Source organism: Nelumbo nucifera, chromosome 1 (genome assembly GCF_055504915.1).
Source record: "Nelumbo nucifera cultivar China Antique chromosome 1, China Antique-T2T, whole genome shotgun sequence".
Classification (NCBI taxonomy): Eukaryota; Viridiplantae; Streptophyta; class Magnoliopsida; order Proteales; family Nelumbonaceae; genus Nelumbo; species Nelumbo nucifera.
Window position 1 is genome coordinate 11,643,666 of NC_142649.1, and position 26,559 is coordinate 11,670,224.

Genomic DNA, 26,559 nt, shown 5'->3' on the forward strand with positions numbered 1-26,559 from the left:
AATGCCATAGTTCATCGCTCTTCATTGTTTCCTTCCTTCATACCATTATTCGTCTCCTTCCTCTTAACACCACCGACAGTGGTTGCAAAGGAAAACTAAATAAAGCATTTATTTCTAAATAAAAAATAATGCAAAACTAATAGAAATACTTCTTCGATTAAGAACGGCGATTCGAAGGCAGTGTTGAGAATTATTGTCTACTACTTTATCTTCTGTATTTCTTTTTTGAAAAGAAAAATAATCGTTCAATCTCTTCCAAATAGGAGAGACGACTCATCAGGTTTGACTTTCTAACCTTTTTCTTCAGCCCATCATGGGTAAAATGCCACTCATCAAAAAGATAATTTTAGGCAAGGTTTAAAGTATTGACACGTATCGGGAACACCTCAATATGCCCTTACAGAGGATGTATCAGGGTTCTGATCGGTTCAGGGGGTGGAGGAGTCTTAAACCATCCCTTGAACTGATTTAAAAAAATAAAAAAATAATACCGATACCACCTGATACGCCCCTACCGACGTATCAGGCGTATCGATATTTAGAACTTTGATTTTAGGAGGTACTTCAACTTTGCCTCAACGATCATGATGATTTTAGAGAAACCGTATTGCTTTGCAAGGTCCAGCCTGCTCTAACTACTTGGGTTGAAGATATAGAACCTAAGTTTGCAAACTAAAACCCCACTGTGTTCACTTTGATACTACCATACTAAAAACCATTTTCAAAGAGATCCATATTTTGTTTCTGAGCCTCTTCATCCACTAACAGCCTGAGTCAATCCTAAAAGTTGAAGAGCTACCATATCATGATCAACATAGGGGCGTCTAAAACAAGACTAGCTGCTAGTTTCTGTTTTGCTTGCATTGTTTTGTTATTTTTTACTTGCTTATCCAAGTAGAAAAGCCAGGAGCGTTAATTGATTAGTCCTCTAAATTCTTCTCTACTCCATTTATTATTTCTCCTCTTTGGAAGAGATGAAGGGTTTATTAATTTATTTTATTTTTCTCTTTGAAATATTTCCTCAAAAAAAAAATCTAAAAAACAAAGTAACAAAGAAGTATCTCATTCCTCTAGTTCGAGATGAATGGTGGCATTGGAATCAAGTCAATTTGGTCGACAAAGTGAATAATTTTGTCCCACTCACCGTTTTTGTAATTTTTTCTTTTGAAAATGTATCTGATTTTACTATTCCATCAAACTTTATATTCTGTTTTTCAAAAATCCCTAAAGCAAATGGAATATAAAATTTAAATCCACACCTGCCAAGTGAGTGGTGGTTCAGTTGGTACATAAATTGAGTAGTCCTAGAAAAGATGCAAAAAGTGTTGCACTATGTCAAGAAAACATGAAATACAACTCTATGGGGGTAAAAGGCGATGATTCAATACAAAAAAAACTGTCCCTTTAACATAGTGAGGTAATCAACCAATCTTCTAAGACTTGGAATGCTAGACTTCTAGCTGATTGGTTTCCCATTAATATATCTAATGCTGTTATGGAAATTTATATTCCTCAATCTCATTCTGATGTCAAAGATGGGCTAATCTAGAAATGGGAGAGAGATGACATCTTCTCTGTGAGATCGACGTATCACATTGCTAAAGCAATGACAGACAATAAGAAGAGGCAAATAGCTGGAGTAAGTGGGGCTGACTCCAAAGGCTAGGGGTTATGGAAAGAAATATGGAGCCTCCCGGTCCTTCCTAGAGTTAATCACTTTCTTTGGAAGATTGTTCATGGAAAACTTCTTGTCAACTTGAACCTTTGGAAGCGTGGGGTGATCCCCTCCAACCTGTGTTCCCACTATCAATTGCATATCGATATAGTAGAGCACTCTCTTCTTTAGTGTCATCTGTCCAGAGCTTGCTGGTTCGGTTCGTACTTGGGTTTCAAATTCCTAGAAACTAACGGAGGAACTTTTACACTGTTTGGTTTGAAGGAAAAAAGTAGGGAAAGGAAAGTGATGTAATCGTTTCTGGTCACGTACCAATTTTTTGTGATGTATAAATTTTTTTTTTGGCTAAGTATCTCGTTATTTGACCCGGTGGTGATGTGCCTTGGTGATGAGCTACTTGGTGGCGAACTCCCTGGTGGAGAACTATCTGGTGGCGAGCTCCCTAGTGGAGAGCTAGTTGGTGACGAACTGCTTGGTGGCGAACTCCCTGGTGGAGAGCTACTTGGTGACGGACTGCTTGGTGGCGAACTGCCTGGTGGCGAGCTCCCTGGTGGCGAACTGCCGGTTGGCGAGCTCCCTGGTGGAGAGCTACTTGGTGACGAACTGCTTGGTGGCGAACTGCCTGTGGCGAACTACCTGGTGGCGAACTGCCTGGGGGAGAACTGCCTGGGGAGAACTGCTTGGTGGCGAACTCCCTGGTGGCAAACTTCCTGTGGCGAACTGCCTGGTGGCGAACTGCCTGGTGGCGAACTGCTTGGTGGCGAACTGCCTGGGGGAGAACTGCCTGGTGGACTCATTATTTGATCTGCTCCTAGGCGGCGAACTGCTTGGTGGTGAGCTCCCTGGTGGCGAACTGCCTAATGGCGAGCTCCCTGGTGAAGAACTCATCATTTGACCTGCTCCTAGGCGGTTTGCAACTCAGAGGATGGTGGAGCTCCCTGGTTCAGTGCAACCCGACTACCCTCTGCATGAGGTGATTTCCTCTCCTTTGTAGGCGATGGGAGCTGAGGGACCTGCGAGAACTGAATCAGAGGACCCATGGGTATTTTCCCGGCGGGGACTCTCCAATGCCTAAGTTAGCATTCTGATTACAGAGAGCTTGGAGTGAAATGAGAGCTTGGAGAGAAATGAGAGAGCTAGAGGGCAGGGGTTACCATCCCTCTTTCCCTCCTCCCCCCCTTTGGGGGGTGAGGTCTTTATATACCGGAGTCCTCGCGGGTTAGGTGGGTGAAAAGCCTCCAAACGGTAAGACTCGTCACATCCCGTCAGAACCGGGGTACGGTGGTGAACTCCTCGAGGTCGTCAGGCTGGCGCTTGTGTCAGGCGGCCAGGTCGGCGCCTGGGCCAGGTTGTCAGGGCGGCACCTGCGTTAATCGGCGGGTCGGTGTCTGGGCTAGGTTGTCAGGTCGGCGCCTGTGTCAGTCGGCGGGTCGGTGTCTAGGCCAAGTTGTCAGGTCGGTGGGTCGGTGTCTAGGCCAGGTTGTCAGGTAGGAGATCTTCCTGCGATACGCCAAACTACTCCTATACCGAGCTACCCTACAAGGGGCGAACTGCTCGGGGGAGCTATGCCGAGCTGCTTGTGGCGAGCTCTGCCGAGCTGCCTGGCTCATTGGTGCTACCCTACAAGGGGCGAGCTGCCCGGGGGAGCTATGCCGAGCTGCTTGTGAAGAGCTCTGCCGAGCTGCCTGGCTCCTTGGTGGCGAGCTCCTTGGAGAGCAGCCTAGCTCCTTGGCGAGCTCTTTGGTGAGCTACCGAGCTCCTTGGCGAGCTCCTTGGTGAGCTACCGAGCTCGTGGGGTACGCCGCTATGGTCCATTGGTGGGCGTCTTATGGGCGGCTAGGTCGGCCAGGTCAGATCATGTGCCAGGCCGATCCAGGTCGGCCAGGTCGCGCAGGCCGCGCCAGGTCGCGCGCAGGCCGTCTGTAGCCCGTGTGCAGGTCGCGCCAGGCCAGCCAGACCGGTGCCCGGGTGGGATACCAACTTGGTAAGTTGTTGCCTGGGTGTTTGCCTAGTTGTCACGAGGTGCCACATGTCGCAATTTCACTGGAGGGCCAAATCTGCCCTCATCAGAAAGGTAGGAAAACCTTTATAAATCTTGTATGGGTTTCCCTACCTTTTCCTTCAAACCAAACATAACCTTAGTGATTGGTTGTTGTCTTTACTTGTAGACCCTAGGTTTTTAAAGAAAGATGGGAAGGACATTCTAAGCTCCATGGCTCCGTTAGTTTGGGTCATTTAAAAGTAAAAAAATATGATGAAATTTGAGTCCACAGTCCAAAGTCCAGTTTCAGTATTATCATTTTGATTGATCAAATGGTTGCGAAAATGTGGTGTCTTCCGAAAATCCAGATATAAGAGCAGATCAAGAAACTAAATCTGGTTCTGGCATTTCGTCAATCTAGTTGCGAGCTTAACAAAAAATATGACATTTTGAATATAAACTGATAAAATGATTGCGCGAGTGTGGTGTCTTCCGAAAACCCAAATTTGGTTATGTGAGCGTGAATTTGCATTCCTTGTTTGGAGACTTGGAGGAATTGCATTCTAATAATCTATCAAGCTTAAGATAGCTTGGGTTTTTTTCACCACAAAATATATTGGTTTGGATAAATTTAACAGCATAGACAAGTTGAGTAGATGGAGGGAAGGATTTTAATAGCTGATAGCCTGATAGAAATGTTGGTGCACAACTTTTTGGAGGGTATTGAGCTACCAAAGCTTCATCATCCATAGGTTGGGATTGTTTGTTTTCCCATCCTATTTGCCATTAGTGTCCTACTCTGAAACCCTAAATACAACCAATACTCAGTTCCATTTCTAGTGACCCTTCTACTCTTCTGTTAACCAATTTAGCACCAATTCAGATGATACCGAAGGCACGAGACGACCAAACCAGAATAGAACTCACCTTCTGCATCTCTACCCTTCTCCCTCTATTTCAGATCACTTCACCGGCCTTCCAAGAAAACTGTTCTTCACCAGATCATCAAACATCCAATGGATCTTGAAATCATAAAACGTTGAGATCGTTGAGGGATGCAGCAAACGAGACACAACCCTCCACGGCTCCAACAATGTCTATTTCGGTTCGGTCAGTGTTTTTAAGGGTAGTTTTGATATTTTAAAAAGTTTTAAGTAGCACATGTCATTGCATGGTATACATAATTGACGTAATATTAATGACAGACTAAATTGATAGTTTTTGAAAGTTTAAGGCTATGTTTGGTGATTAAGTGGTTTGAGAAATAAGTACTTGTTGTACAAGTGTTTATTTTAAGTACTTATTTGAACAAATACTTAATGTTGTTTGACAATCCCTTTCCAAACCACTTATAACCAGTAAATGTATACGTGCATTTGCATGTGGCAGTGCTTTTGATGAAGGCAGATTTATTTTGTTTCATACTTCCATGCATTTGTTGTGTTTATTTAAGCCTTATCTATCTATTGATGATAAAGTGTGGGGGTTGTATGTTATTCTCTTTTGATCCCCACGACACTTTCATCGTAAAGACTTAGACCTTTTCTTATATGGTTATAAGTGGATAATTTCTGAACAGTTATAAGTTGGTAGTTTCTGAAGTGATAGTAAAGGATATATATGCCCTCTTTATACCCGATGTATACTTAGACAAAAGGGGTAGAAACGTCTAGTGAAAATTCCAGAAAGAAGGGACATTCTTCTTTTATAGGTACTATAGATAGATTATTTTTAGTATTTATCAGGGTGGGAATGTTTGGTAAACCACTTTTCCAATCTTATTTTAGCAGAAATGACATTTTAACTACTATTTCATGGGTGGTTCATAAAGGGCTCCAGGTTGCTCTTGGCTATTGGGAAGCTTTAATTTATGCTTATTGTAAGCTACAACAAAAACCTGGACAATGTAGAGAAGATGCTGCCCTCCGATGGGATGTAAACAAAATCCACATACCGAACAGAACAAGAGCATGGTGGGGATGCTGAAACCCCGGCCCAACTGATGTTGTCTTCATGTAAACAACCACAGTTAAAGAGATGATAATAACAAATGAAGAAGTTGGTTCCTTTTCTTCCTTCTTAGTGGAGTCAAACTGGTCGATGCCAAATGGCTGCATCACCTGATCCCACCCCACCTATATTAATAAACCCAAAGCCATGAACAGGAAGCCGAGTTGGGCTGCCGTGGAACCGGAGCATTGAATCTGTTGTTGCATCTAGGAAGAGTAGGGGTGGACGCAACGCCGGCACCACCGCTGTTGAAGTTATGGTCACCATACCCTATCTATCAATGATCGTCATTTTAAAACGAATTCGATCGGAAGCTCTGTACCTAAATAAACAGATATAAAATAGATTCAGGAATTTGATAAAAGGGTTATCATTGTATGAGTCAAGATTACTTAATGAGTTAATAACTAGAGATTCAAGTATTTTCAATCAGTGAAAAGTAACCGCCCCCAATGTCACGCGTCCACCGTGTTCAGTGGGGTAACCGAACCGTGGGTCCTTTTTGTGAATCAAATCAGTAGTACCGGTTTTTGGAAAACTGGTAACTAGAACTGAATCGAAACCAGTTGGTTAATCGATAATCTGGTTCGTCGGTTTTTCGGTTTTTTTTTTGATTTTATAATATTTATTATAAAAATATATAAATATATAATAAAAAATTATAAATATATATAAAATATTATATTTTAAATAATAAATAATATATAATATATTATAAATATATTTATATATAATGCATATTAATTAATTTATAATATATAAAATATATATAATATACATAAATATATATAAAATATATAGAAAAACATGTATACCGATCGGTTCGGTTAATCGCCGATTGTTTATATTCATAAACTGAAACTGAACCGATCAATTCGGTTAACTGATTTTTTTGTTCGGTTTTTCGGGTTTTTTGCTCACCCCTAGTGTTCACGCTTGACGTGGGAATATTCTCTGCTGCAAGCTGTTATTGTGCAATCATAGTCGGTTATGATTTCCCATTATAGGGTTGTTAGTTCTGATGACGTGGTAATGATTGTAATCCCCTTAAACTTTTATAAATATGCGTAGATCAAAATAAACGGCATGCTATTACAACTTAAATTGGTTTCTTCAAGGCATATAGTTTCCCCTTCGAGCGGTGTCGCCACCATAGCTTGGGGTAACCCTAGCCTCTCTTCTCGGCAACGAGAACGAGAAGAGGCCCGTGACATCTTGGTATCAGAGCAGGCGGTCGCTTGGGACGACTAGATGGCAGGCATCGAAGAGCGTCTTAGCAGACTAGGGAGGACGCCAGAGACCATGCAAAGAACACATGAGGCCATACTTAAGCAACTGGCAGAGATCACCGAACAGATGAATCACCCTGGCTCCCGTGCTGAATCTCCTGAGGACTCTAATGCTCGTGGGATGGGTGCCCATATGGGGAGGCAGGGAGAGGGGTCATCTCATACGGGAAGTGGAAAAGGGGGACACTAGAAATTCTGGAAGGTGGACCTCTCTAAATTCAACGGGAATGGGTTAGAAGGGTGGCTTCTGTTGGTGGGACAGTATCTGGACATTCAAGAGATTCCGGAGGAAAGATGGGCCACCGTGGCGAGCTTGGGGTTTGAAGGGAAGGTTGTTGAATGGTACAACTGGTTCAAAGAATACCAGCCGAACCCATCCTAGGCACAATTGGTGACTGCAATGGAGACTTGGTTTATCGACCCCCAAGGGAGTAATTATGCCGGACAACTGTCCAAATTGAATCAAGCTACCGGAGTACAAGATTATATGGAGTTTCAGCGGTTGTCTAGTCGCGTGAAGGGGCTGGCCGAAGACTATTTGGTGGGGTGTTTTGTATTTGGGCTGAAGACCGATATAAGGGCCAGAGTGGAGAAGCTAGAACCTAGGACTTTAAGTAAGGCTTTTCGGCTTGCTTTACTGGAGGAGGAGGAGGAGGAGTGGAATGCTCGCAGAAGAGCGGTGCAGGATGAGTTACCTAGAAGCCATCACCGCTCAGAACACCTGCACTGAAGACCGTTACGGAAGGAAAGAAGCCTATTCAGCCTGAGATCCGGAGGCTAACTCCAGCTAAAGCCAAGGAGCAGTGGGAAAAGGGGTTATGTTTCAATTGTGATGAACAGTACATTCCAGGACATCATTGCAAACATCAGAAGCTATTCTGGGTCGTTGCTGACTCTGAAGACCCTGATGAGGAGAAGGCCGAAGAAGGGCTGGAGACAGAGGCAGAGATCTCCCTACATGCCATCAATGGAACGGACAATCCTTAGACTATGCAACTCCAGGTGACTCTAGGCATTTTCCTTGACAACAAATCTCCCCAATGTTCTTCCCAATCAGTAGTAAAAAGAAATCTATCTAATTTTGAATAGATTGGATCAGCTTCGAGGTTGGACCATGTAAAATGACTATGCGTCAGATTCAATTCTTTGAGCTCAAATACATTAATAAACTCATTGAATTTCCTCATGCTTGTGGTACTTTTTTGCCGCACCTTATTACACTCCTCAGTGAATCTAATTACATTAAAATCCCCTCCTAAGCACCAAGGACCTTCCCATAATCCTCTTATATCTCATAATTCTTCCCACAACTCATTCCTCTGCCTATAACCATTAGGGCCATATACATTGGTTAACACCCATTCAAAATCATCACCTACCTATTTGAATTTGACAGAAACTGAAAATTTTCCAATCAATTCTTCAATTCTTTCAATAACTTCATTTTTCCACAGGGTCACTATTCCTCCAGAAGATTCCTATGAGGGGCTCATTGCCCAACTGATACCATTTGCTCTCCAAACACTTCTAGCCCACCTACTATTAAATGTCATGAGCTTAGATTCCTGAATTAGTAGTATATCTAGATTCTCCTTTCTTAGCAACTCTTTTATTAACACCCTCTTTATTGCATTCCCCAAACCTCACACATTCCAACTCTCACTCTTCATATTGCTTTCTTTATTTGTCCCTAATCTCCTTTCTTCCTATCTTCCTCCTTTCCTTCCCCTTTCCTTTCTTTCACTGACTTTTTCTCCCCTTCCACATCTAGCTTCAGCCTTTCAACTTCACTCATCTTTCTTTTTCTCACCTTCCCTTCCTCTTTTCTTTTCTTCAAGTAAGTTTTCAGCTCATTCAGATTTTTTATTTTACAACCCAAATTTCCCACAAATTCAGCCAATGACTCTTCTTTCGCTTATTCCCTTTCGAACTCCTCTAAATCCTTTTCTTCTGTCCCCTCACTTTTTCTATACTCCACCTCTTCTCCAGTAATTTTATACCCTTTATCCACACTCTCATTTTCCTTTTTTTTTCTCTAGGGCTTTCCTTGTCAATACATTAAGCTCTTCCAATATCATGCTCCACACTTTCTCCCTTCTCTACTCTTTCTCTCTTGTCTCAATTTCATCATGGGCAAAGGACAATGAAGCAGCTCTAAAACATGGAGTACAAACAACAAAACTAGAGCTGGAGTTAGTACCAAAACCCAAAGGCACAACCATACCTGGAACTGAGTTTGAAGTAGGATTGACAAGGGTATGGAGTTCACAATTCACTCCTAGAATAGATTTTTGCAAGGAATTTCCTGAGCCTGATTCACACTCACAGTTACTTCCAACACTTTGTCGTTTATCCCCCTCTATTATATCTTTATTCGAAGTATGAGGATTGACTGATATTATCTTACCCGTTCCCTGCCCACTGTTCAAATTCTGACATGGTATTTCTCTTTCCGATACATAGTTTTCCCCTATATCCACCAAAGTGTGCTCTGCTTCTCTCAGCATTCTACCATTATTAGGAGGTTTTTGGATAGAGGTTAACTCATTATGTTCCCCAACGAACAGATCGGCAGCTGTGCTAAGAAAATCCACCACTTCCTCTTTCTCCTTTGTGTCTTCCCTAGAGTTATCACTTTTCTGTCTCTGAATCAGGTTCGTAGTCATCATCTGAGGATTCACAGTTAACCCAACCAACATCCTCCTCTTCGTACTCTTCCCTCCAGCCTCTGGAATACCTAGGGTTTGGACGATCTTCTCGCAGATTTCCTTGGTTCGCTTCAGAGTTGGAGATTGGGACCCACTGTAGATTTCGCTTCACCTCAGAACTGTTGCTTCAACTGAAGCGTGAAGCATTCTTTCGCTGGTTCTGTGAGGACGAAGATAGACCATACAAATGGTCTCCAGTCGCACCCAAGTGGACCCGACTCACATGACCTTTTGGAATCAAAATTTTGAATAAGTGCTTATTGTATAAGCACTTAAAAAAGTTGAAATTTTAGGCTTGTTCAATAAGCACTTATTTTGAGCTTATTTCCCAAATGCCAATAAGTGCTTCATGGTATGGTCCCGACCCAAAATAAGTTCTTATTCAAATAAGCACTTATTATTAAGCACTCCCAAACTTGGCTTTAGTAATTAATGAGCTTTAAAGTTGATTGCATTGGGTAATTTTTTGCTATGAACATTCTTCAATCATTTTTTTTTTGTCTAATCATGTAAAGCATGTCGGATTGTGAGTAGTTTATCAAATTGAGTAAACTTCCACAAATTCAATCTTAATTGTTTGGTTCAATTTAGCTTGGTCCCCATCCTAATGATTAGCTTATAATCTTAATTGTTTGATTATAAGCTAGAGTTGGTTTATAAATTGATGAAGAATTGAGTTATAATAATAATAATAATAATAATAATAATAATAATAATAATAATTATTATTATTATTATTATTATTATTATTATTATTATTATTATTATTATTTTGAATAAGGCAAGGTAAACTTATTAGAAAAGAAAATAAAGTACACAAAACATATATAAAAAGCAAAAAACAGAGACAGAGCAGATCTCACAAGCCACTCCAACAAAACAAACTTTGAGCAGGCCTGAGATTGCAAGAACAAGACTTAACAAGGGCAACACCCAAACACAAAGACCTTGGTTATTCTACCTATAGAGTCCCAAAGCACCCCTTAAACCAAAAAAAAAAACAAAAAAAAAAAATCGCTAGTGGACCTAATTACTTTTGCCTCTGCCTCTTCTACCTCTCCCTCTAATGCTACAAGTCCCACGGGAAGGAGGACAACAATTAACAGGTCATAATAGTCCATCAGCGGCTTGGACAAAGTAGATCCCACAGTCCATTATTATTTTTGTGTATTATTTTTCATACTTGAAATTTGAAAATTACTTTATAATAGTTCAAATATATTCTTTTAGTAATACTATGATAAATGTACACGTGCAACATACGTGCACCCCACTAGTAGTTAAAAAAATTGCCAAATAGAGAGCTTTGATGCAATAAGACTGAAATAATTTGGAAAACGATCGACCCATCAGTGGTTTCTTGGCTGTTCGAGAAGTTGCTGATTACTCCTTTGATAGCTGTCGCAGTTGTGCAAGTTCAACCTGCACAAATGGAAAAGGCAGGGATTTTCTTCATTCGTAGGGGTAGTTTGGGAATATTGATTTTTTTAGGGACCAGTTCGTCCCAATATTTTTGAAAAAACAATTATTTATTAGGGTAAATTACAAAGGCCCCCTTGTACTATGGGGTTAGTGACAAAGTCGCCCCTGTACTTTTTTTTTGCGACAAAAGACCCCCCGAACTTTAGCTGTTAAACAAAGACCCCCTTGGCCGTTAAGTCAGATGATGAAAAACGTTAAATTACCAAAATACCCCACTAACTTTTTCTATTTTCTTTTTCTCGCCCTTTTTCTCTTAAAACCTATTTAACCTAGGAAATGGATATCTGGTCCTATAGAGTGACTTTATTTGTTTTGATTGCTAGTTATCTTCCCTTCCATGATCAAAACATCATGGCCATGTACAAGAAGATTTCAACCTCGATGTGACGGGAAGAAATGATAAAATATATAAATCTGGTTTGGTGGGTCAATAATTGTTTTCCTTCTTTTTGAGTTTCACTTCACATACCATGATTATGGCCTTGATGTTGTCTCTGGTTAAGTCTTCTAATTCATCATTTTTTCCATCTTCTTCATAAAAAGGGGTCCCCTTTATTCCGTTAACGTTCTCCATTGAATGTTTCAAAACCGTTGTTTTTATGCCATTTCACCTAACTTCAATGGAGAATACAATGAACAGTATAAAAAGGGTAGTTTGGATATTTAAAAAATTGGATGAAATTTTTTTCGAAGTTAACTGACAGAACATTAATAGAAGGGGGTCTTTGTCTAACGGCTAAAGTTTAGGGGGGTCTTTATCGTAAAAAAAGTACAGGGGAACTTTGTCACTGACTCATAGTACATGGGGGGTCTTTGTAATTTACCCTATTGATTTTTTTTGAAGGTAATTTACCCTATTGATTAAGCACTTGAAAAAACTGCTCAATGAAATGAAAATCTTGGCCTTACAATACCCACGAAAGAAGTCATGGCAACAATTGCTGCATCTAGAACATGGAGTAAACCTCTCTCTCCAGTCTCAATTGCTAAAAATTAAGTGGCAAGCACTGATGGTTATTATCTGCTGGGAGACTCGTTGTTTTTAATGGTTCGCATAGAAACCCTCAGCCTCAAGTAGTCATTTAGAAGAGTTTTCTGCTTTGGGATGAAGTCTGTATCTGTAATTTGAGTACGCCCTCTTGTCACGGGGGTAGTTCTACAATGGAAGAAACTCGTGCGGCATCTAGGCCAAGGTAGGTCAGGACAAGCCTTATGTGAGCTTAGAGGCTAGGAGTTGCCTGATGAGATGGCTCCACCAAGGTTAGTAGCATTGGATCATTGATCTCAAGTCGCATGGCCGGGGCACTCGACTGGCTTTGGTCGGTCCATGGGAGGCGCCGCTTATGTGCTAAAGGGGGAAGACTATGAAGTGAGGCGACTGTGTGCCGAAGAGGTGACTTGGCGCCGATGTGAAGAGTCTCCTGTATGCCGATGATGATGGGCACCTGTGTACCATGTTGAGAGGCAACCACTTGGGCCGAAACACACCCGTGCGCTAGGGGCAACGGGATAGCTCAATCAGCTTGGGCAAGGGGCTGGCATGGTGGAGGATCATGTTTGAGCCAAGCTCACATGCCAAGCCTCCCTTGAGTGTCAGTAGCGCAGTGCCGATCCATGCACTGTCTCTATGAGCATGTATGCACCCATGAGAAATCCTGGTAGCCATGCTAGCCATTAACGAGAGTCGTCTGGCAAGGGAAGTTGGTCTAGGAGGGCCAAGGTTATCCACCCAAGGAGGTCGACCACCCTCTATGCTAAGCTTTTGGTGGTCAATATAACGTCAATTCTCCCAAACATGTTTGAGGCGAAAATGACGGTGATGTCCGTTGACGTAACTGCGAGGCGACCACAAGACTCTGCTCCCACCTCGCCGGCTAAAAGCATTAACCAAACAAGGTGGGAAGCCGCGACACTAGGCTGGTGAAGATTAATTATGATGCAAATCCATGAAGAAGTTTCTCTCCCTCGTGCATTCCTTCTGCAGGGCAGTGGAATTGGTCCCGACGCCAACTGCAACCCTCACATCTCACAGTCACAGCTCCTGCAACGGCATTCCATGGAGACAGTACTATCACACTACCACCAACTTCTTCCAACTTAACGCAATTCGAACTTACGCCACCACAAAGCACCGCTCCACTTCCAGTCGAAGGAGAAAACGCGCCGACGAAGGCAAGAGAAGTGCAGCAGCAGCAGTAGAAGAAGAAGAAGAAGTGCCATGGACCGATCAACAATTAGAAGTACTTAAAGCTGTTGCCGAGGGGCAGTCCGTCTTCATCACTGGCTCCGCTGGAACGGGGAAAACCATCTTGCTCAGGCGCGTCGTCGAGGTCCTCAAGCAAATTCACAACCCTAAGCATGTCTTTGTCACCGCCTCCACGGGTGTCGCCGCGTGTGCCCTCAATGGCCATACCCTTCATTCATTTGCCGGGATTGGACGTAGGACCCAAGACCGGGAGGCCATGCTCTTCAATGCTACATCCAACAAGGGGGCTTTCTACAGATGGAAGAGGGCTAAGGCATTGGTCATTGATGAGATTAGTATGGTGGATGCTGACTTGTTTGATACACTAGGGTACATATCTGGAGAGATTCGATACGAAAAGAGCTCCGAAATCTGGAGTGGGATACAGCTCATCGTCAGCGGTGACTTCTTCCAGCTTCCTCCTGTATGGAATCGTTTATCTTCATCTGAGTCTGGCAAGGAATTCGCGTTTGAGGCTGATTGGTGGAATGATAGCTTCGACCAGCAAATTGAGCTAACACAAGTTTTCCGGCAGTCTGACTTGAAACTGATTGAATTGCTTCAGGGGATAAGGAGAGGGGAAACTGATCCTGAAATGTTGAGGCTTCTGTACTCTAGGACGGTGACAAGCGAGCCGGATTCCAAGGTTATTCGCCTCTTTCCAAGGAAGGATGATGTCAACAGAGTTAACCAAGAGAGGCTGAGAAGCTTGGGCCGGGAGACTATTACGTATACAGCGCTGGATGTTGGGCAGGAGCCTTGGAAGAGCGAACTCAAATTGGGGATTGCTCCGGACGAGGTAGAGCTCTGTGTGGGTGCAAGGGTAATGTTGACCAAGAACATTGCTCTGTCGGATGGGCTGGTTAATGGTGCCACTGGTACGATTACGGGTTTTATCAAGCCGAAGAGGACGGTGGTCATGGATATATGTTGCAGTCGGCTTTTACCTGTAGTCAAATTTGATTCGGGGCTAGAGATGGTGATAAAGCCTGAGACGTGGGATGTAATGGAGGGTGATGCCGTGGTTGCCACACGCAAGCAGGTTCCGCTCATGCTTGCATGGGCTCTCAGCATTCACAAGTGTCAGGGAATGACTCTAAACTGCCTTCATACTGATCTTTCCAGAGCTTTTGGCTGTGGGATGGTCTATGTAGCACTTTCCCGAGTCAGGAGCTTGGAGGGCCTTTACTTATCTGGTTTCAAACCCTCAAAGATTAAGGCACACCCAAAGGTCTTGGAGTTCTATCAGAGATTTTCTAATAGCCAAGACTGATCATCCTTTTATGTAAGCAACTCATTTAAAAGTTAATCACGAATTCTAATTTCCTCATTTACCAGAAAAAAAGAAGAATTCCAATTTCTACCTCAATGTTAAGTTCTAGATTTTTTTTAAGTTAATAATCTATAGTTCACTGTCAATTCTGTTGATTCTGATTGTTCCTTCGTTGATGTATATTGTACAAGCACTTTGCATCATATTCTGTTCCTATTCACATTTACTGAATATTAAAGTCCATTTTAATCTTTTAAATTGCACAAGCATGTTTATATTGTACTAGAAATTCGTGTTAACAATATTTATGGCTTCCCATACCATTAAGTTACATCTCTTCCTGATTTTCTTATTTACTTGTCTATCAAGCATCAAACATTCATAGTAGTTATTATTATTGTTAGTGGTTTTGGTTCCTCAATATTAACCATGGCATCAAAGTACCAGGGCATTTAGATTTTGATGTAGAGATTGTAGACCTGCTGATAATTCCAAAGAGGAGATCATCTTTTGTTTCCTAATTTGGTTCTTGCATCATACCTTCTTGGTCTTAAAAAATTGTTCTCTTTGTTTTTTCTTTCAGTTGATGTATCCCAAGTATGTTTGCTTTAAAAATTAAAGTCAAACCTGAAGGAAGGAAAAAGTTCAAATTACATAAAAATCAATAATAAGATAGATAAGATAAACCAAGTTATTTGTGATATTGATAAAAATTATATTTGCAGGTTGAGAAGTTAGATAACAAAATTATATAGTTTTTTTTTTTTTAATTTTCTTCTCCTTCAATTACTTTACATTGAATTAATAATTGTTGTATGTTTCTCAGACACTTTCCAACTCAAATTGCGTAGTTATTCTTTGCATATTGTTTGGAAAATAACATTGAAGTATTTTTTGGGTAACATTACCTTGTATTAATTTAGAATAAGATTGTACATCAATTTTTACATTTCACAGCTCCCATAAGATCCAATTCCCCTTATCCCATCATAATGCAATGAAGCCCACAAATGTTATTCCCTAGATACCCCCTTGTTTATCTTCAAAAAAAAAAAGGAGTATCAGCCAAACCATTTGTGGATTGGTTAACCCATCTGAAGGTGGCTCCTAGGCCTGTAAATGGAGTGGATTTGAACCAAATCAGGCTATGTCCAAATCAATTTTGATTACAAAATGCTGATTTTAATTTCTAATTCAATTTGATATTCAATAGGTATTTTAAGCAAATAACTGAATTCCAATTCAATTAAAATTCGGATATTCACTTCAACTCAAATTTGACCGATTACATTCCATATTCATATCAGCATTAAAAAAACTAACAGGCTCTACTAAGAGAAGTGGAAGAAGCAATAACCATGTCTTGAAACACCTAGATGGGAAGGAGGGAGACGAGAGATAGAAGAAATGACTATTTTAGAGCACAAGAGTGTGGACTATTTTAGAGCTAATGCTGGTACGTTGACAGAGTTGCAGAACTACAATAATTATGGGCCATGGTTTCCCAAGTTCTTTTTCTTGAAAACACATAATCCATGGCTTCCAAGATATCTTTCTTGATTCTTGAAACACATGGTCCATGGTTTCCCAAGTTTTCTTGAAGATATGCAAAGGCTTGTGTAATGAAAATTTCCAGAGTTATTGATAAAAAAAAAAGATATGCAAAGGCTTGTGAGTTGCAGACTTGCAGGCTGAGAAAACATGGGGAGGAAAGATATCAAGAGAGGGGGGTGAAAAGGCATCATTGAATTCAGGATAGAGATGGAAAGGGGTTATCGAGAAAAAGAGAGATGTTTCAGTAGGTTTCTTATTGAGTTCCCTGTTTTGTCTTCTACAACAGTTGGGGGAAACTTGTAATTCAGACATAGGACATTTGTTTATGCTGTTATTGCATAGGATACTTGTTGGTATTTGGTAATTAATATATATTCTATTAATATTGTGATCGAATTCAGGATATTTATTGAATTGAATCAGCATACATTTGAAATTGATTCAATAAAATAATTGATATGAGATAAGTATTCGAATTCGGCCATTAAGAAAATCAGTTTATCTGAATTTGATTCAATTCTGTCAGATCTCAAATATGAAATTGGATAATTGGATTCTGTTTACACCCCTACTGGCTTCTACCTCACTTACTAACTTTCTAATTTCCCTTATGTCTTCTCTGTACTCTGTACACCCAAGGCCTTTGGCTGTTATTATTATTATTATTATTTTGATAATTAACAGAAGTATTCATTAAAGAGAAAAAGATACATGAGAAGGGCTCAAGACAATGAGCATATGTGGAACTGCTTCAACCACATAAGCCCAAACACAAGCAAAATGGAGTAAAACCAGAAAAAAAAAAGATAATTCTTACACATTACAGCCTGGCCCTGGGCATCCCCAGTTCAAACTATGTCTACCTATCCCATTTCTTTCCAACAAATCAGTTAGCATATTAACACTCCTAGGAACCCAGTCGAAAGGCATTCAAAGAGGCACCATATATCCGAACTGCCAAGGAATCAAGTCTTGAGAGTTCATCCACAGAATGATCGTTTGACAATCCCCCTCTACTACATTTGTCAAGCTCTGTTTTAAGCCCAATTTTAGTCCTTGAAGTGAGGCCATTAGTTCAGCTCTTAAAGAATTTCCGTACCCAGCTGGACCAGAGTAACTGAGCATTATGTTGCCTCCAATAACTCTTGGCTGTTATTAATCATCCATCTCACTACCAACATAGTCTCCTTCAACCTCTATCTAACCAAGATTCAGCTGCTTGGCTAGTCTTAATCCTTGCAACAGTGCTGAGATTTCTTCTGTCAGTGAGTTTCCATAACCTATAGGATTTGAGAATGGTTCCACTGTTGAGCCATTTCCCTCCCTAAAAACTCCCCTTGTGCCTGAAGGACCTGGATTTCCAAATGAGCTTCTGTCAAAATTCATTTTAATCCTATTACAGGCTTACAGCTGGAAGGAGCTCACTGTTCTTGTACTCTCACCTTCATAATGGATGAGGTTGCTATCATTTCCCACCCTCTAATGAAGTCTTCCACATTATAGTCCTTGGTGTCTAAATTATGTGGAAACAACATTGACAAGGTGTTGGGGATGGAATTTACCTTAATAATTCAAGTATGGGGTACCCATTTTGAAGTGTCCAGGTAATGCAGATTTAGAGGAGTGAAACTTAATGTACGATGCACATCTCTATAGATTCACAAAACAGTAGAATTCGCATCATCCATAGACAACAGGATGGCTAGACTACCACATATGTGAGCATGAATGTGGTTACATTATTTTATTATGATCATCATGTTTAAGAACTTGTCAGTAAGAAATAATAAGGGAATTCAGAGATTTACTAATCATTCTGAATGGTGAAAACCGGATTCATGTAGCCGACCCATCTAGCTGGGATAAGGTGAATACCGATGATGATGGATTTATTAATCAAACCCTTCAAATCAATCTTGTTTTCTTTCCTAAATTCCTGTTTGTTGGAAAACATTGATATTTGGATGTTTCAAGAGAACTAAGAAAAGAGTTTTCTTAACAAGAAGAGGATTAATGACAAAATTATGACAACTCTCTTACCAAGATCAAGTGAAGAAACCGTAATCAGTTCTAACTTAATGATGGAAGGGGTACAAAGTATACCCGTTGAACCATTGCAGGTACTTTGAACAGCCTTCCAAGCACAATAAGATCATTAGTGGGAAGTTGATATTATCAAGCAGGCATGAATTGCAAGGCATTTTTGTGGCTGTTACAGTTGCAACTCTAGGTGAGTTTGGTGGACTGAAACCAAGGGAACTATAATCAGAAAAAGTGAAAGCATTGCAGTTGGAGGGGGAATATTCGAGTTCTTGTGAGTGTTGGATTTCTAGAGAAAAATAGGTTCCTTCTGAAACTTAGGTGATTGTTTTGCAAGGTTCCCCAGTAGATACTTATGCCTTGAGTGAGATAAGGTGAGTTTGTTCTATTGAGTTACCTGCCTTGGTTGATAATTCGATATGTAACACTTCAGATGAGTTGCTAATCCTATCATTTATATCCTTGTAATATGGACATAACTATATGTATATTTTGTGTTTTGATGGCAGCTGCCAAGGTAAGCCAGGGCCATCTGGAATTGGTGGGATTCTGAGAGACAAAGACAGCAATATGTTCTCTTTTTTCAGGACCAGTGGGTGAAAGTGATTTTGTAAGGGCAGAGTTACTAGCAGCGGTACAAGGTATACAGATGGCTAGTCAAATTGGAGTGAACAATTTGTTAGTAGAAAGGGATTCCAAGGTAGTAGTGGGCTGGCTGAATAGCCCAGATACAGCTTGCTGGGGCTATAGGGACCTGTTAAAGAAAGTTAAATGGATGACAAGAAATATGACTGTCAGGTTTCCGTGGGTCAGCAGATCAGCAAATACAATGGCTGATTCTCTGGCCAAGCAAGGGGTGTCAAGGGGAGATCTGTTTTGGGCTACTTTGTAATTTGTGTTTCAGGCTTGGGCATGCCTAGTGTATATGATTCAGTCCTTGGGGGAGGTAACATCTCATGCCTCTTCCTAGGCTGATTGTATTTTCTTTATTTGAATTAATAAAACTACTCTCATTTATAAAAAAAATGTATATTGTGTTTTCTGTTATTTTGCTTGACCGTTTATGTGGATTCTACCAGTGAATGAGATTTTCAATTCCAGAAAAGTGAAGAAGAAGCTGACAGACTTTACTAAAGAGCTGTTTTTCTGGAGGCTGTAGAGAATAATTATGTTTATTGTACTGTGGGGATATTTATGCCCTTCACTTGTAATGGGTAGTTATGTCTTTTTGATTCTTTTACTTATAGGGGATATATAGGTCTTTTTATAGTTTTTGTACCCAACTCTAAAATGATTGCATATTGTTCATCCCTTCACATCTCTCTCTCTCTCTCTGTGTGTGTGTGTGTGTGTATAGCTCTAAACTGAAGGATAGTTCTGCTACATTACACATTTACACCTTGATTTCTACTGACATTGCCTTTTTTTTTAATCTTTTGACTAAGTTCCAGGATTCTACACACTAATCAAGCATCTAAAAGTCAGATTAAAAAAAACCAAATCAGGTACTGTTGTTTTATAATTATAATTATTTGATATATTTGTACATTGATAGAGTTTATTTCAGACTTTTTCCATCAATCTTTGCAACAGAGACAATCAAGAAAAAGGAGAGTACTCTGTTATGAACAATTTACAAAGGAGTAAAAACTAAAGATAGAGCATTGAAATGATGCTGATTTCTTATTTAGTTGATCTGTGTGGGATTCATTAGTTGATGCACAAATTACAACGAAGAATGTATCAAAAATGTGTGACCATAAATGACCTTATTTAAGGTCAGTATTTCTATCAAAATTCTAGTGTGGGCCTTGGTGCAATGGTAGGGTTGCTTTGCTCCATTGCAACTTGGGTGACTAGGGTTCAAATCTTGGAAACAGCCTCTCTGTATGTGCAGGGGTAAGGCTGTGTACATCTGTCCCTCCCCAGATCCTTGGTGGGAGCCTCGTGCACTGGTCCGTCCTTTATTTTTATTTCTATGACAATTCTCTATGAAATAAAAAGTGCGAACTAGCTCAGCTTGTAAAGCTGGTGGATGTAGTTCCCACTAAGTCATTACTGTGTTACCTCAAATGATATAGAATTGTGGATATCCTCACTTTGTTGGGTTGCTATATAATGTGGATCTGGTAGCATGTTCTCATGTTATCCGTTCTAAAGCTTTTATGGTGATAATGTTAACCTTGCCATACCATTGAAGTGGAATGCCCCCTTGTAGATCTGAGGAAGAAACTATAAATCACTTGTTCCTTTTGAGGCCATGCATGCAACGAGTGTTGTTTGGTTCTGTTTTCAGCTAGAGAACTAATGACTAAAACATGAATTTCATCTGCAGGACCAACTGAACAAATCAACTGCATCAACTCAAGATGGGCAAGACCGGTGGGTGGTAAGGTAATTCCTCTGTCCCCTCCCCCCCCCCCCCCCAAAAAAAAAAAAAAGAAAAGATCCAGTAATAAATTGAGATTCATTCTCGAATGTCTGAATTCTCAATTGCTATTTAGTCCTTGTTAGGAGGTTCTGATTTCTGGGTTCTCCCCTCCCTTGGTGGCTTGGTGCAATGGATCTTTGATCACCGAGAGCAGGGCTCTCATCCAAAATTTTTCTAGCTGCTCCATCTACTCCTCCACAAGCTTGTAACGAAGTGGCTCATCTTTCTGTTAAAACCATCATTGGTCTTAAGTGAACCCCTGATTCCTGAAGCTCTATATTGGGCTGATCGCTGATGTTGTCCCAAGGTTATACAGAACTTTGTAAGCCATGAGGCTCATGATTTTCGATGAATAAGGCATAAAAAGTGGCAATTCCCATGGATTTTTTTTCAAGTTTTTGATAAAATAATCACATGCTAAACGTTAAACAGTGGAACTTGGGATCTGAAAATATTTACTGTACTCTTTGTAATGCAAAGAGTGGAATTTGATTTCCTTCCATGAAAGAGTATAAATACAAATACATATTTGTATTTGTACTCTTTCCAAACCGAGTCTTAAGAAATCTGAAGTGGGCCTCTAAGGCCTTTATTATTGTTGAAAACTTGGCATTGAGTGTTTGAAATTTACCCAAAAGAACTCTCTTTGAAATGTATATAACAATTCCATAGGTCTAAATTGCCAAAGACTTTGTTTGGATAAACTTTTGCTAATTGCTATTGAGTTTTGGGCTACGGAACATAAAATAGAGTTAAAAGTGCTTTAAACATTATAATTTCAAGATCCAAAGCACAAACTCAAAGTTGGGCTTCTGTGCTTTTGGGCTTTAAAAGCGTAAATCCTGAAGCATATCCAAAGCAACAGAAGATATTTTCGTAAAGGTAAGGAAAAGACAGCATGTTGCATTGTTGTTTATTATTATTATTTTTTGGGTATTTGGTGCCACACACCACTAATAACCCCCCTTTTCCTCAAATCCGTGGGTTCCACGTCAATGTTGGAGCAAATTAGCTAATATATCAACGAGTCACCCCTCCGTTGAATTGTTGATTAATATTTAGTTCTTCAAAGTCTAGACTAAGTTTATAATTGGATTGGATTCAGCAAAATTCAAATTTGTTCTGATATTAAAAAGTTCCATCTGAATCTGATTTGAGATCTTGTCGGATTTGAATTCATATCTTAATGGGTTTGGATTTAATCTGATTCTGATTTAATTTTTTAAAATACAAAAAAAAATTAATTACTTTTCAATTTTTATATATAATAAATTAATATAAATATTAACATACTAAATTTATATATAATATAAAAAATATATTTTTTACAATTTTAAATATAATTATATAAATTTTATATATTAAAATCAATAAATATTATAATATAATTGGATTGGATGGAGTAAAATCCGAATCCAATCTAATTATTAATTGGATGTAGATCAAATTACATAAACAAAACATTCAAATCCGGGATAATTGGATGGGATGTTGGATCACCCACGAATCGAGTATCATTGATAGGTCTAGTCTAGACTTTTAGATGCACGTTACGGAGCTGAGTTATGCCTCATTGGTTGCCATGTATACAACATTTTAGTAGTTCCACGGTAAGATTGGTATCATCTTGTAGGGATCTGCTACTGACAAAACACTCTCAACTGTCTCAATAGTCAATACATTGAGAACAAGTTTAGATCAGGTCACAATAATGAATTGTTATCACCTGTTACTAAAAGTGGGATTTGCCTTGTATAATATATGTGGTGTTTGACAGAGACCTGATCTGCTCCTCACACAGGGCACCTCACACGCACATTCTATCATGCATTGGGAACATATGGAAGATATTTTCAATGCACGGTGAATGTACTTGTGAGGCGCCCACGTATGAGGAGCAGATCCCGTTCCTGTCGTATAGTGTTGGAACCTATTTTGTTGATAGGTGATCTACAGAACAGTTGGGATGACCTGTTCCAATACTCTCCCAACATATCCGACACCGCATGTCTCCCATGAGACTGGGTGTTGGAACGTGTTTTGTTGGCAGGTTATCAGGACTTTGAGTCCGCCCAACGGAAACGGTCCCAACTCAAGTTCAAATGACTGGTTCGTTAGCATTACGCCATTTCATTTTGAGAGCAACACTCAACAGAGAGTCAGAGAGGGAACGAAACGAGGAGCCTTATTGATGGTTTCTTGCATGTATACGCAGAAGTTCGTCCACTCCGTCGTCCGTTCCTTCTACAGGGCGTCCCCAGCGCTCATTACAACACCCACATCTCACAGCTACAGCAGCGGCATTGCATGGAGACTATACTATCACACCACCACCACCAACTTCGCCCAACTTAACGCCATTCCAACCAACGCTGCTCCAAAGCGCCGCTCCACCACTACCACTACCACCAGAAGAAGAAGAAAACGCGCCGAGGAGGCCAAGAGAAGAGCAGCTGCGGCGGCGGCAGTAGCAGCAGCACCTGTAGAAGTGCCCTGGACCAATCAGCAATTACAAGTACTCAAAGCGGTCGCAGAGGGAAAGTCCGTCTTCATCACTGGCTCCGCCGGGACAGGGAAAACCATCTTGCTCAAGCGCGTCGTCGAGGTTCTCAAGCAACTTCATACCCGTAAGAGCGTCTTCGTCACCGCTTCTACTGGTGTCGCTGCTTGTGCTCTCAGTGGCCAAACCCTTCATTCCTTCGCCGGCATTGGATTCGGGGACGGTGATCGGGAGAGCCTGCTCTTAACTGCTAAGTCCAAGTCTTCCTATAGATGGAAGAGGGCTAGGGCGTTGGTCATTGATGAAATTAGCATGGTAGATGCTGACTTGTTTGATACCCTAGAGTACATAGCTCGAGAGATTCGACGCAAGGAGAGTGGTCGGCCCTGGAGTGGGTTACAGCTTATCGTTAGCGGTGACTTCTTCCAGCTTCCTCCTATAGGTAATCGTTTATCTTTGTCAGGGAAGGAATTTGCGTTTGAGGCTGATTGCTGGGATAGAAGCTTCGACCTGCAAATTGAACTTACTCAAGTTTTCAGGCAGTCCGACTTGAAACTGGTTGAATTGCTTCAAGGGATAAGGAGAGGGGACAACGATCCTGAAAGGTTGAAGCTTCTGCAGGATAGGACGGTGACAAGCGAGCCTGATTTCTCGGTTACTCGCCTCTTTCCAAGGAAGAATGATGTGAGCAGAGTGAATAAAGAGAGGCTGAGAAGCTTGGGCCGGGAGACTGTCACCTATACAGCGCTTGATGTTGGGCAGGAGCCTTGGAAGAGCCAACTCAAATTGGGGATTACTCCTGATGAAGTGGAGCTCTGTGTGGGTGCAAGGGTTATGTTGCTCAAGAACATTGCTCAGTGGGATGGGCTAGTTAATGGTGCCACTGGTACAATTACTGGTTTTAAGCAGAGGGAGACGGTAGCCATTGATATATGTTGCAGCCAGCTGTTACCTAGTGTTCAATTTGATTCAGGACCAGAGATTGTTATATTGCCAGAGAAATGGAATGTAATGGAAGGTGATACTGTGTTAGCCACACGCAAGCAGATTCCGCTCATGCTTGCTTGGGCCCTCAGCATTCACAAGTGCCAGGGAATGACTCTAAACTGCCTTAATACCGATCTGTCCAGAGCTTTTGGTTGTGGGATGGTCTATGTAGCACTTTCCCGAGTCAGGAGCTTGGAGGGCCTTTACTTATCCGGTTTCAATCCTTCAAAGATTAAGGCACACCCAAAGGTTTTGGAGTTCTATCAAAGGCTTTACTATAGTCAAAACTTATCATCATTTTAGGTATGTAAATTGGTTAAAATTTTGATTACAAAGTCCAATTTCCTCCAACCTTTCTTTGATGATTGTATACTGTACAAGTGCCTTGCATTATGCTGTTTCTATTTTACTAGATGCTAAAGGGTCATTTCACTTTTTTAAAGTGCACAATACGTCTTATTATTCCAGAAATTCATGTCACCAGTGTTTATGGTTAATCCTTTGTAATCTGTTGTGAGTTATATGTACTTCATATATAATAAGTAGGCTAGCCTGTTTGGGGCCCTTTATGCTTGTATCTTGATCTTATGGTTAATGAAATCTCTTTCAGTTTCTGATCAAATAAAAAAAGGGTAAAATACAAAAACATCCTCTGACATTTCTGACAATCACAAAAACCTCCCCTATAGTTTCATTTTAAAAAATACCTCCCCTGAACTTTTGAGAAACTCAACAAAAACCTCCCTTCCGTCACCTTCCCAGACAGAAAACATTAGACTGATGTAGCAGTTTCTTCCAAATACCTATTCTACCCTTTTATAAATTATTTTACATACAAAATTACTGAATAACCATGTTTTAATTCAACAAAAACATTAGAAGATGATCATTAAAAGGAGATTTTTGTCAAGTAAAAACAGGGTTATTTCAGTAATTTTGTATGTAAAATAATTTAAGGGTAGAATGGCTATTTTGAAGAAATTGGTGCATCAGTCTAACGTTTTCTGTCTAAGAAAGTGAAGGAAGGGAGGTTTTTGTCAAATTTCTCAAAAGTTCAGGGGAGGTATTTGTTAAAATTAAACTAGAGGGGAGGTTTTTTTGATTGTCAGAAACTTCAGGGGAGGTTTTTGTATTTTACCCTAAAAATACACAGAACAAAATTTTATTTATATAGTTTATTTTTATTTCCATTTTTCACTTTACATTGAGTTGATACATGTTGCATTTTTGGACCATACTACACTAGATTTGCTTCCTATTTTTTGCATTTTGATTTGAAAAGAATGTTGTCAAAATCTTACAATTAATGATGGCAATTCACTATTTGAATCTTGAATCCCAAAGGCTTTAATTAAAATCTTATACCTTTTTTTTTTGAAACGGTAAGGTAATTTTATTGAAGAAGATAGAAGGTACAACAGAAATCAATTATGGTTACTGTTTGAATCTTACAGTTTTATTCATGAATCTTATGATTTGTAGATTCATGCAATTTGGAACAATTCAATTACGTCCTAGTTCTTTACTTTCTCTTCTTTACAGCTGTGTTTTTCCTGTCAAGGATGACCTTCTACCATTCTAAATAATCTAATGGATAAAAATAAGTAAATAACCAAAGGAGCGGACCGCATGTCACAAACTTATAGGGATATGCCGGGTATATCAATAACTGAGATACCAGACCAGAATGCTAATTAACTGATCACTGAGAAGAACAGGTCCATAAGAGGCAAAAATGGCAGATGGCAGTAAATATAATTGAAAAGAAATTCTACTGAATATTCAGAAGTGATCAGCAAAATATAAAACCAGATTCTGCATGCCACAAATAAAGGGGCAAACCACATACAAGAGAAATCAGTCCAAAAGAGTCATGCAACCAAATGGACTCAATAGATTCCATTTTGAGTTTCTGTCAACTTTTATAAGAGAAAAATCTTGAAAGTTATAAAGGACTCCTAATTATTATCTCTCTTTGTGAAGAGTGTGCTGGCCACTCTACCTATCTATTATCTTTCTTTGTTAAAAAACCAGCTGGAGTTGCACAGAAAATGGAAAAAGTTCAAAAAGATTCTTGTGGACTAAAGCGGGAGGAAGGTTGTTTGGTGAAGTAAGACCGAGTTTGTAGGCAGGATAAAAATCTTAAATAGGGCACTTTTGTGAAAGTGGTTTTGGATATTCAACTTGGAGAGGGAAGCACTATGGAAAAGAGTGCAATTACAGGTTGGCCAGCTTTGAGTGGGATTCTAGATAAGTGTTTACTTCGCATGGAGTTTGTGTTTAAAATAGAGTTTGTACTTAGAATGAGATTATGCAGTTTTAACAATCTTGTATGGAGCTGACAAAATTTAAGGCGGGAGAGCAATCTAGTTTGAGATCTTAGG

The 26,559-nt window shown here is 40.2% G+C and overlaps 2 protein-coding genes across 2 annotated transcripts in view; both read left to right on the plus strand.

The window, feature by feature from the left end:
* The first annotated feature begins 12,899 nt into the window (after positions 1-12,899).
* LOC104610273 (ATP-dependent DNA helicase pfh1-like) lies at positions 12,900-19,283 on the plus strand. Its single transcript, XM_088896240.1, has 2 exons — positions 12,900-18,631; positions 18,767-19,283. The coding sequence occupies exon 1, from the start codon at positions 13,092-13,094 to the stop codon at positions 14,661-14,663; it is 1,572 nt and encodes a 523-aa protein (XP_088752366.1). The 5' UTR covers positions 12,900-13,091; the 3' UTR covers positions 14,664-18,631; positions 18,767-19,283.
* LOC104610272 (uncharacterized) overlaps positions 14,660-26,559 on the plus strand; it is a 42,376-nt gene continuing 30,476 nt past the window's right edge. The window contains exons 1-4 of the mRNA XM_010276813.3: positions 14,660-14,675; positions 19,703-19,762; positions 20,593-20,651; positions 22,904-24,478. Of these exons, the coding sequence (XP_010275115.2) occupies positions 23,501-24,478 (978 nt within the window). The 5' untranslated portion in view covers positions 14,660-14,675; positions 19,703-19,762; positions 20,593-20,651; positions 22,904-23,500. The remainder of the gene's footprint in view (positions 14,676-19,702; positions 19,763-20,592; positions 20,652-22,903; positions 24,479-26,559) is intronic.

Excerpts from the sequence above, each read along its gene's own strand:
- LOC104610273 (XM_088896240.1), top strand. The coding sequence starts at position 13,092 with ATGAAGAAGTTTCTCTCCCTCGTGCATTCCTTCTGCAGGGCAGTGGAA.